Source organism: Aegilops tauschii, chromosome 5 (assembly GCF_002575655.3).
Source record: "Aegilops tauschii subsp. strangulata cultivar AL8/78 chromosome 5, Aet v6.0, whole genome shotgun sequence".
NCBI classification, from domain to species: Eukaryota; Viridiplantae; Streptophyta; class Magnoliopsida; order Poales; family Poaceae; genus Aegilops; species Aegilops tauschii.
Window position 1 is genome coordinate 247,807,537 of NC_053039.3, and position 11,338 is coordinate 247,818,874.

General features: G+C 40.9%; 1 protein-coding gene across 1 annotated transcript; it reads left to right on the forward strand.

The window, feature by feature from the left end:
* The first annotated feature begins 6,530 nt into the window (after positions 1-6,530).
* LOC109758302 (uncharacterized) lies at positions 6,531-9,962 on the forward strand. Its single transcript, XM_020317154.4, has 7 exons — positions 6,531-6,761; positions 6,847-6,991; positions 7,272-7,429; positions 7,549-7,633; positions 7,708-7,762; positions 7,849-9,178; positions 9,547-9,962. The coding sequence occupies exons 1-6, from the start codon at positions 6,637-6,639 to the stop codon at positions 9,141-9,143; spliced, it is 1,863 nt and encodes a 620-aa protein (XP_020172743.1). The 5' UTR covers positions 6,531-6,636; the 3' UTR covers positions 9,144-9,178; positions 9,547-9,962.
* The last annotated feature ends 1,376 nt before the right edge of the window (positions 9,963-11,338 follow it).

Genomic DNA, 11,338 nt, shown 5'->3' on the forward strand with positions numbered 1-11,338 from the left:
TAGGGAGACAGTCAGTGTTAATTTTGGTGATGTATCTCATGAATTTAATTTCTCCAAGTTTCGTAGACAACCACATGATAAAGAACTACCTAGTAAAAATGAAATTATCGGTCTTGCTTCTATTGTTGTGCCTCCTACTAATCCATTAGAGCAATATCAGCTAGATCATGAAAATGATATGCATATGCATGAAAGAAATGAAATAGATGAAATATTCTTTAAGTAAGCACCTATCCTTAAACACAATTTGCATGTTGAAACCTTGGGAGGTCCTCTCCCACCTAAGAGTGATCATGTGTGTGAATTAAAGAAATTGCCTGATACAGTGAAATATGCTTATCTTGATGAACAGAAAATATATCTTGTTATTATCAATACTAACCTTCCAATGCACGAGGAAAAGAGACTACTTAAAACTTTAAGGAAGCATAATGCTGCAATTGGATATACGCTTGATGATCTTAAGGGCATTAGTCCCGCTTTATTTCAGCACAAGATTAATATGGAGCCTGGCCCTAAACCAGTCGTCGATCATCAACACCGTTTGACTCCCAAAATGAAGGATGTGGTAAGAGCTGAAATATTAAAGCTTCTGGAGGCAAGTATCATTTATCCTATAGCTGATAGTAGATGGGTAAGTCTTGTTCATTGTGTCCCTAAGAAAGGAGGCATTACTGTTGTTCGTAATGATAAAAATGAATTTATCCATAAAGAATTGTAAACGGTTATAGGATGGTAACTGATTTTAGAAAATTAAACAAAGCTACTAGAAAAGATCATTTTCCTTTGCCTTTCATTGATCAAATGTTAAAAAGATTGTCTAAGTACACACACTTTTGCTTTCTTGATGGCTATTTTGTTTTTCTCAAATACCTGTATCAAAACAAGATCAAGAGAAACTACTTTTACTTGTCCTTTTAGAACTTATGCTTATAAATGTATGCCTTTTAGCTTATGTAATGCACCTGCTACTTTTCAAAGATGTATGGCTTCTATATTCTCTGATTTCCGTGAGAATTTTTTTGATCTAGTCATGGATGATTTTTTCGTTTACGTAACTTCTTTTGATGATTGCTTGTGCAAACTTAACCAAGTTTTGTACAGAAGTGAAGAGACCAACCTCGTCTTGAACTGGGAGAAGTGTCACTTCAAGATAAATGAAGGTATAGTCCCTGGTCATAAGATTTCTGAAAGAGGTATTAAATTAGATAAGGCTAAAGTTAATGTGACTGAGAAAATGCCATGTCCTAAAGATATCACAGGTATAAGAAGTTTCCTTGGTCATGCTGGTTTTTATAGAAGGTTCGTTAAAAATTTCCCTAAAATTTCGAGGCCTCTAACTAATCTCCTACAAAAATATGCTCCATTTGTTTTTGATGATGATTGTGTATAAGCCTTTGAAATACTTAAGAAAGCCTTAATTTATGCGCTTGTTGTTCAACCACCTGATTGAAACCTATCCTTTCAAATTATGTGTGATGCTAGTGATTGTGCTATTGGTGTTGTTTTAGTTCAAAGAGTTGATAAGAAACTAAATGTTATTCATTATGCTAGTAAGCCCTTAGGTAGCGCTCAAAGAAATTATGCTACTACCCAGAAAGAATTTTTAGTGGTTGTGTTCGTGTGTGTTAAATTCAGACCTCGGATTGTTGATTCTAAAGTTACTATTCACACCGATCACGCTGCTATTAAATATTTTATGGAAAAGAAAGATGCTAAACCTAGATTTATTAGGTGGGTTCTTTTACTACAAGGGTTTGACCTGCATATTGTTGATAGAAAAGGAGCTGAAAATCCTGTAGCAGATAATTTGTCTAGGATGGAAAATGTTCTTGATGACCCACTGCCGATTGATGATAGTTTTCCTGATGAGCAATTAGTTGTTGTAAATGCTTCTACTTCTCGCAATAATCCTTGCTATGCGGACTATGCTAATTTTATTGTTGCTAAATATATACCACCTAGTGACACATTCCAATAAAAGAAAAAGTTATTCTTTGATTTAAGACATTACTTTTGGGATGACCCACATTTGTATAACGAAGGAGTAGATGGTGTTATTAGACGTTGTGTACTGAGCATGAGCAGGAACAAATCCTAAGGAAGTGTCATTCCGAGGCTTACGGAGGGCACCATGCGGGAGACAGAACAGCACATAAGATATTACAATCTGGTTTTTATTGGCCTACTCTCTTCAAAGATGCACGTAAGTTTGTCCTTTCCTATGATGAACGTCAAAGAATTGGTAATATTGGTAGACGTCACTAAATGCCTATCAATTATTCACTTGTTATTCAACCGTTTGATGTTTGGGTTTTTGATTATGTGGGACCTTTTCCTTCCTCTAATGGATACACTCATATTTTAGTTGTTATTGATTATGTTACTAAGTGGGTAAAAGATATTGCAACTAGTAGTGCTGATCACAACACCTCTATTAAAATACTTAAGAAAGTTTTTTTTTCCGAGGTTTGGAGTCCATAGATATTTGATGACTAATGGTGGTTCGCATTTTATTCATGGTGCATTCCGTAAACTTCTAGCTAAATATGATGTCAACCATAGAATTGCATCACCTTATCATCCTCAGTTTAGTGCTAAGTTGAATTGACCAATAAAGAAATAAAATTAATTTTGCAAAAGACTATTAATAGATCTAGAAAGAATTGGTCTAAGAAACTTGTTGATGCATTGTGGGCATACAAAACTGCTTATAAAAATCCTATGGGTATGTCTTCATATAAAATGTTCTATGAAAAAGCATGTCAGTTACCTCTTGAATTAGGACATAAAGCTTATTGGGCAATTAAAAAACTTAATTATGATTTCAAGCTTGCTGGTGAAAAGAGGTTGTTTGGCATTCATTCTCTCGATGAGTGGAGAACACAAGCTTATGAAAATGCCAATTTGTTTAAAGAAAAGGTTAAAAGATGGCATGATAAAAGGATTCAAAAACGGGAATTTAACATTGGGGACCAAGTTCTATTGTACAATTCTCATTTCAGATTCTTTGCAGGAAAACTTCTCTCCAAATGGGAAGGGCCATACATCGTTGAAGAATTTTATCATTTTGGGGCTATAAATATTAATAATGCCAAAGGAACAAACCCGAAGGTGGTTAATGGGCAAATAACTAAGCATTATATTTCAGGTACACCTATTAACCTTGAAACCAATATTATTCAAACAACTACACCAGAGGAATACCGAACACATAAAGGAAACCCTCCGGAACATCCAAAATCCTGAAAAGGGAATAGGTATGTGATACGGTAAGTAAACCGACTCCAAAAATTTCATAAAAATATTTTTTCACCGTTTTCGAATATTTAAAAAATTAGGAAAATAAGAGATAGTCGGGAAAGTGCACTAGGGGCCACAAGCTCAGGTGGCGCCCCCTGGGGCACGCCACCCAGGCTTGTGGGGGCCTCGTGGACTTTCTCGACTCTGTTTTCTTCTCGATTACTTGTCCCGCGAGGGAAAAATCATTATATATACGTTTTGCTGTATTGACCTCCGTATCGCAAGTTTCTCCTCTGTTCTTATTTCGGGTTGTTTTCTGTCAGGTTTCCAGGGCCAAGCCTCATGTCTTCCTCTTCCTCCAACAACGTGGGAGATGATGCTTGGTTGCTATAGATGGAACTTGAAAGAGAAGGAACCAATGAAGTCACCATGGAGGAAGGATCAGGAGACTCGCTAGAGGTTCACCCTCTGGCTTCTTAGAGGGGAACTCTAGTAGGGATCTCCACTACTCCAAACCCCCACCAAGCCATGAGGACGAAGTGAGTCAAGGAAGGCAAGAGATACAAGAGGGGCCTGCCCCATGGAGGCCCTGAGCAAGTTACATGGGAATAATTTTCATAATTTGATTCACAATTATGGGGTTGAAAATACTCCTCGTATGCACATACCTTCCAATTGGATATTTCTCGTCCAAGTGAAAGTGATGCAGGAAAGAGCTCATGGTGGCCAAAGAATAAGCACATCATGGCTGAAGTCCAAAAGAACGCTGAGATGATCCAGCATGTGCTTCGAGAAATTCTAAGGGATATCTTGACTAACATCGTGAAGTACAAGCCCACTACTTCATCACTACAATCACCGAATAAATAAACTTGAGTACACGGGTATGGGCGCCACCTTTTGCTTGTTCCAAGCTTGGGGGAGGTACCCCGGTATCGTATCACCATCACTTTCATCATTATTATCTATCTTAGTTCAATCCTTAGTTATTTCGTGATTTAAAAGAATAAAGTTTTAGTATGAATTAGTTTCAAGTGCTTGTTTCATGATCTATGTATCTATGTAATCGAGTGTGAGAGTTATATAATAAAGAGTAGTTTGAGTTGTGGTACTTTACTTTCTTGTTTCAATCTTAGCAATGAAAAGAATAAAAAGATCATATGTTAATCCCATGGGGAGTAATAACTTCACATAAAAGAAGTATAATTAATAAATTTTGTTGAAGGTGAACAAACATAGTATTGGTCATTGATGCAGTTCATGTAAAAGTAATAAATAACATGCACGTTGATCATCGCATCCAGACAATGAGTAGCACACACAAATACAAATTATTCATACTTAAGAATACACAATTCAAACATAGTCCGAACATAAAAATTGTTCATAGTCCATAATAGAAAGCAAAATAAATATCAAAGTCCAGTGATTTCTAGCGTGGATCCCCATATGCTCCACAAGATCATCGGGAAGTTGCATATGCATTTGTTGATCTCGCAGTTGTCGATGGATCTCCAAAAGGTTAGCAATATGCTATGCCTCTTGTTTCGGGAGGTGGACCTGAACATCGGGCTTCTCAAAATCATGCATGCGGGCCGCACCTTCACCCTCATTATCGATAATCATGTCGTGCAATATTATGCAACATGTCATGAGTTACCAAAGTGTCTCTGATCCCCACATCATTGCAGCTCCATGAACTATATCCCAATGAGCTTGGAGTAGAATGCCCTCTCCGCATCCTTCCTAGCACCTTCTTGTGCTTGTGCAAAGAGTCAATGCTTATTACCATGAGGATCCGATATAGTCTTCGTGAAAGCCACCCGTTGAGGGTAGATACCATCGGCAAGGTACTACCCCATATTTTAGTTGTGGTCGTTGATGGTGTAGTTGAACGGCGGAGCTTCCCCATCACAAAGTCTCCTGAACAAAGGAGGTCGTTGGAGCACATTAATGTTATTGTTAGAACCAGGCATGCCAAAGAAAGCATGCAACATCCACAAGTCCTTCGATGCCACTGCTTCAAGTATGATGATAGCTTCTTTGACGCGACCTTGGTACTACCCACACAAACCTTTTGGTAAATTCTTCCATTGTCAATGCATGCAATGAGCTGAACTAAGCATACCTGGGAATCCTCTTAATGCTCCAATTGCCAACAATTTTTTAGTGTCCTCCACAGCTGGCTTTCTCAAGTACTCTGCTCCAAACACCTTCACCATAATGCGTGCAAAAGTGCATTGTGGTGCTCAAGACTATGGTCTCTCCCATCCGGATCTTAGTATCAATGGCATCTGCGAGCTTACCATAAGCAAGCGCCCCGAGAGCAACCCTGCTTTTCCGTAGAGGGGGGGGGAGAGAAAGTTGTCCGCAATTTTTTTTCCTTAGGTTGAAGTTGTCATCAACCTTCTGCACGATAGTCATGATGCGCAAGTACAAATCTCGACTCATCCGGAAGCCGTCAAAAGAAACCTTCATGATATGTTGGCTCCATTGTGAAGTAGTCCGTGTACAGAAGTCATGCGCCAACGATCCTATTCCAATGAATAACTATCCGACCCTTTATGGAACCCTTGAAGTTCAGTATGTGCTCCTTTGCCTTCTCCATCTTCTCTTGGATGCTCATCATCATCATCATTTCAGTATCTTCGTCGCCCGAATCCGAAGAATCGATGAACTCGTTGAATATGAATTTGTCAAGGTATGTGTTTCCATAACCATCATTCCAGGAGGAGCCCATCGGGACCTACAAATGACCAAAGAATCAAAAAACTGCTTCGACATTTCATCAAACACATAGACCGCGAGGTGTATATCATGAGGAGTTGGACGTACTGGGGCGGCGTCCGTTGGCAGTGACCTTGTCCAGTGGCGGCATAGTGAGCGGCGTTGTGGGTTCGCGCCTCCGATGGCGAAGCTGTGGGTTGGGGATGATGGCAAACAACGATGGCGGTGGAGCAATGATGGCGGCTGTGTGGACGAGGAAGAAAAGAGAATAGGAACATGGCATATTGGGCAAGGAGGGGGCGTCTCCAAACGAATTCAGGGGGCTTTGCGGTCAGTCCTATCTGACACTCGTGTTCGGGCGCTTCCCGGCGTCTTCATATCCGCCCCACGTATGGGTAGGGGATGCGGGTTACCAGTTCGACATGATGTTTGGTTGGATTTGTAGATGCTCTATAGAAGAAGAGAAAAAAAAAGATCTCGGACCAGACCGTTGTGCAACCAAGGCTGACAGACGGGCCATATAATATATACGACAGGTGGACCCACATGTCAGTATATGCGGCTGAAATTAGCAAAATTGCAGCCCTGATTTCAAATCCCGCAAGCCGCCGCTTGCTCGGTTGCTTCTCGTCCCGGCGGCGGGCCACCGACCCTACCAATACACCCATGGCCGCCGCCGCCGACCACCAGCACGGCCACATCGACAAGGAGAAGGAGAAGGAGCTCCTCTCATCGGTGGTTGGTGACATACGCTGTTACTCCGGTTCCGACCCCCTCCGCCCATGGCTCCGGTACGGCCCTGCTCCCAGTCACCGCGCCTGCCCGCACCGCGCCCCTCCTTTCCTCCTCTCTGATCGAACCGATTCCGTTTTACAGGGGGATCCGGAGGCTGGAGGGGTCGCTGCCGCCGGCGACGTTGCGGGAGAAGCTGCCGAGGTTCCTCCAGAAGTGCGCCGAAGAGTTCCAGGACGAGCCCCGGTACCGCGACGACCCGCGATACCTCCGCGTCTGGATCCAGATGGTGAGCCACTTGCTGCTATACCAAACCATAGCACCGGCTGACTACGCGAGGGTTTCATTTTGTTGGGGGATTTACTGAGAGATGTTGAGATTGATTGGTACACTTAACGGCAGACTATCTGTTTGCTAATTTGCCATGCTAGGAGTTGCCTCCTACTGAATGTTCTCGTTGAAACACCACAGTTATTGAGCTCCGTTTCGCTCGGGTTCTCTTTGAGATAGGAATATTCTCTTGGATTGTTGCGAGGTCATATTGTGATTGCATGGTGTTGATGGTGTAGATGGACTATGTGAAGGACGCAAAGCCATTGCTGAAGAAGTTGGAGAGGAACAGAATAGGCCTCAAGAGAGCTGCGTTTTATATGGCTTATGCGATATATTATGAGAAGCGTAGGAGGTTTCAGGAGGCAGAGCAGATGTACCGCGTGGGAATCCAGAAGTAATCGCTTACCCTCCACGTTGTAGAGGATACTGTCGTTTGCTTCTACATTTTGTTATTATTGTCTGAATATAAATCTGATTATGTAAGCCTGGGTACTTATTATAAGTGTTCAATAGCCTTGCAGAGCCTATCGAGGAGTTACACAAATCACATGATCAATTTATCTATCGCATGGAGTTATACCGGAAGAGGAAAGATAAAGTATGGCTCTCACTTAACCTTGGCAAATATTGTGCATTTGTAATCCTTTCTTACTATATGCATTTCATCTGCAGGAAGGAATGCCCAGCAGAGTTAAACCACTTCCTAGATGTGCAAACCAAGTTGATGGTACATTTAGAAAGAAAAAAAACTTTACTCTGGCTATCTAAATCAGTTTCTAGTGGAACTTACATGTCATTGGGAATATGCTGCAGGTCAAAGCAGAAATTATACAGAACTTAAGTCCAATCCTGTGCAAAAATTGGGAAGTAGTTCAAATTCTTCATTGTGCCGTTATCCTCCATTAGGTCATGCTAAAGATGGTGTACCATCCAGAGGCACCTCAGGAGATAACAAGAATTTGTCTCGTTGTAATAGTGATGATACTGTAGTTGTACGATTTGTTGGCTCTGCATTGGTTGGAAAGTCAGAAACTGAAGATGCTTGTCATCATGGCCTTGTTGAACCAACTATAAACTTGAAGGAGGCTATGGATGACATCAATAGCATGTTTCTAGAGCCAGTGGAACCCGAGACAATGCTCAAGAAACGCTCAAAGCGTGATCAACCAAAGTTTAATCAGCAGGCAGGTGCACTTCATATCTTTGTTGATGAAGAACAACTTAACAGTAGTGATTCAAACATTCTCCATGGCAAGAACACAAAGTCAGTCCATCCAAAGTTCAGTCAACAAACAAGTGCATTTGAAATATTTGTTGATGAAGATTGTCCTAATGGTACCAACCAAAATGTGGGCCAAAACAGGAAAAGTAACAAGGAAAACAGTCAGCAAACAAGTGGGTTTGAAATCTTTGTTGATGAAAATGAGCCTAAGGGCAATGATCAAAATGTCATGTGTCACAAGAACACTAGGTGTCCTCGAGCATTACGTGATTCAGCAAGGCAGCAGGGCACAGGTGACTTCCAAAAGCCATTTGTGGGAGGGTTTGCAATATTGGCGGATGATGAAGATGAACAATGTGCGAACAATGATGATGGTGTTAGGATAAATTCCAGAAGTATGCATCCTCATAATAAGCTTACTATGCTCCATGCAGAACAAGCTGATAAAGAAACAAGACATGACGAAGGTGAGAATCCTTTAAATTTTGGACTTCGAGAAGACACAATCATTCATAGGTTTGTGGGATCTGCTGTTGTTGATGAGCCTAAAGTGGAAAATGCATGCCACCATGGGTTAGTTGATCCAACTATCAATTTGAAGGAGGCTATGTCTGATATAAACAACATGTTTGGAAAACCACTGAACTTCCAGGATGGTAAAAAACCGAACAGGAAAACGAATGCAGTATCAGAGAGAAAAGCAGCTCCTGTTTCTGGTTTCTGCATATTAGCTGATGATGACATTAGCAAGGACCCTGCTGCTAAAGACAAATCAAGCAATTCCTGTACATTTGGATCTGAGAGTGGTCTATTTGAGCCCACTATCACTACCCGCGACGTCATGTCGGAGATCAATGATATGTTTGGAATGTCACTTGACTTCTAAGGCACTTGCTTAGAGGGAATTTAATTACTCAACAGGTACTGTCTGTCCTGCACCTTGTCATTCTTTTCTTGAGAATCTTTGTATTCTGCATTCAAGATGTGAAATGTGCTGCATATTTCGTCTAAAAAGGAAAAAATGCAATCGATATGGAATATATGTACTGCCATTTGCTGATATAATAGCTTGGGATTCAGTTGAACTCTTTGGTGCATAGTTGGCGACTGGTGAATATTTAAAAAACTGATCATTCGCGTTTATCAATCTTATGTTTGAATGTGTTTCTTGATTAATTTTCCTTGATAAAATTGGGACGTGCGAAATGGTGACTAGCTTGGTTATTCATATCGCCTTGATATCGTGATGTTTTTGCTCTATTACCTGAAAAATGCTTCTCTTGACGCAGGTGCAGAAGATGCACAGAAAATGTTACAAGATCACCCCTCTGGTGATCCAGGGTGCAGAAACCGGGAATGATACCATGCCTGTGTTGTTCTCGCTGATATCATAATTTTCCAGGATATTTTCCACAAAATGAGCTCCAGATCTTTGTTTAGCACCAGGCCTATGAGTTTTGTACCATATGAATGCTGGTATAAGTTAAATTGTTCCCTCAGGATTTGAGGTCACAGAACATTTTGTTCTCCCCACTGTATTTTGTTCATTAGATCTTTGGCTAGCATTGGTGATGCTGCCCATTACAGAGACTTTCTCTTTGTTGGAAGTCACTGCCAGTCCATTATCAAACTCTGTCCCCGCTTTGCTTGTGTTTTTGCTGCTTGTACTGAAGGAATTTTACAGAATAAAAAATACAGTTCCAAACGGTGCCTACACTCTTACATTTGTTTTTGGGAGTACACTTATTTATGGCCATTAAGGTTTTACTTTCCATTTTTCTGCTGTTTGTTGACAACATATTGCAGGTTTCAATTGGGGAGACTGACGTGAAACAATTGATCGCAGCAGCTATTGTTGATTTCATCAAGGATGAAAGCCTACAGTAAGAAAAAAAAATCGGCATATTTAGATAGGTAATGAAACATAGATTAATCGCTAGTGCACTAGCATTGTTAATCCCTATCAAATAAGAGTGACACCTTTACAGGCCTAAACAGGTGCACCAAGAAGAAGCTGGCGGCATATGATGAACCCTAACTGGTTTGTTAACGTTTTGGATTGGCTCAGATTCATGGCTGCCCGGTGTTGCCAGATGACCACTCTTTCGTGAGTGAATCCATGGTGATTGCTGCAGGTGCTGCGGTCTTGTCGCTTCTATACTGAGTCAGTAGGACACCACACCTCCATCTGGGTTCAGGTACTCACTTACATATGCAGTATATTTAGATTCAGTTGTCACAAAGATCAAAGATGCATCCATCAACAACACAGTTTAATCTCTAGAGATACAAAGAAAAAAGGGAAAGGAACGATAGGTAGGCAGTACGAATACTACTACTAGTCTAGTCCATGCATGACTTCTGGGTCACGAAAGCGTACATGTCCTGGATGTAAATCTGCACTGGTCCGTACATACACATGCAGGGTTCCCAAATTTGCATGAATTTTACAGGAATTCGACAGGGTCCAGTGAAAAAAAAATACTGTGAATGTTGTGATTAAGATTTTCGCTTTATATGCTAGAGAAAAATCATGGTAGCTTACAGATAGTTAGAATTAAGTTTCAGGAACGTACGCACAAACGAATATGGTGGTCCAGATTTTTGGTTTATGAACACTAGGCTGCATGTAAACCAATGCTTGGCGTTGTCGAACTACATTTTTCACAGTAAGAAACACGATGTTAAAAAAATTTTAAAGGATGGGAGGAGGAACTGATTGGTACGGACGTACAGTATATCAGTTGCATGAAAAGATACGTATACTGTGAGATTCTTTGGTCCAGACGAACCTAGATTCTGCAAAATATTTCTAGCCTAGTAAGTGTGAATCGAACTGTAGTATTATTGGTGTCGTTCCCTTTCTGAAGGCTGCTGAAGAATCTTTCTCGTTGTCTTTATGGTGTCAAGAGATGATTGGTGCGGATGATGGTTGTTCTAGTTTGTCGATCGCTGTTTTGATCACTTTGTTTCTTTTTCTTTTTCCCCGCTTAGGCATAGCTTTGGTCTTTTGCCAACGTGTTTATCTGTGCGTGTTGGTGTTTTGGCTGTGTGCATCTTAGCTATGTAGTGGTTGGGCAT

What these genes read in the sequence shown, in the direction of transcription:
- LOC109758302 (XM_020317154.4), top strand. Translation starts at nt 6,637, where the DNA reads ATGGCCGCCGCCGCCGACCACCAGCACGGCCACATCGACAAGGAGAAG. An exon ending in CCCCTCCGCCCATGGCTCCG is followed by an intron (nt 6,762 to 6,846) that starts GTACGGCCCTGC and finishes TCCGTTTTACAG; the next exon opens with GGGGATCCGGAGGCTGGAGG. An exon ending in TACCGCGTGGGAATCCAGAA is followed by an intron (nt 7,430 to 7,548) that starts GTAATCGCTTAC and finishes AGTGTTCAATAG; the next exon opens with CCTTGCAGAGCCTATCGAGG.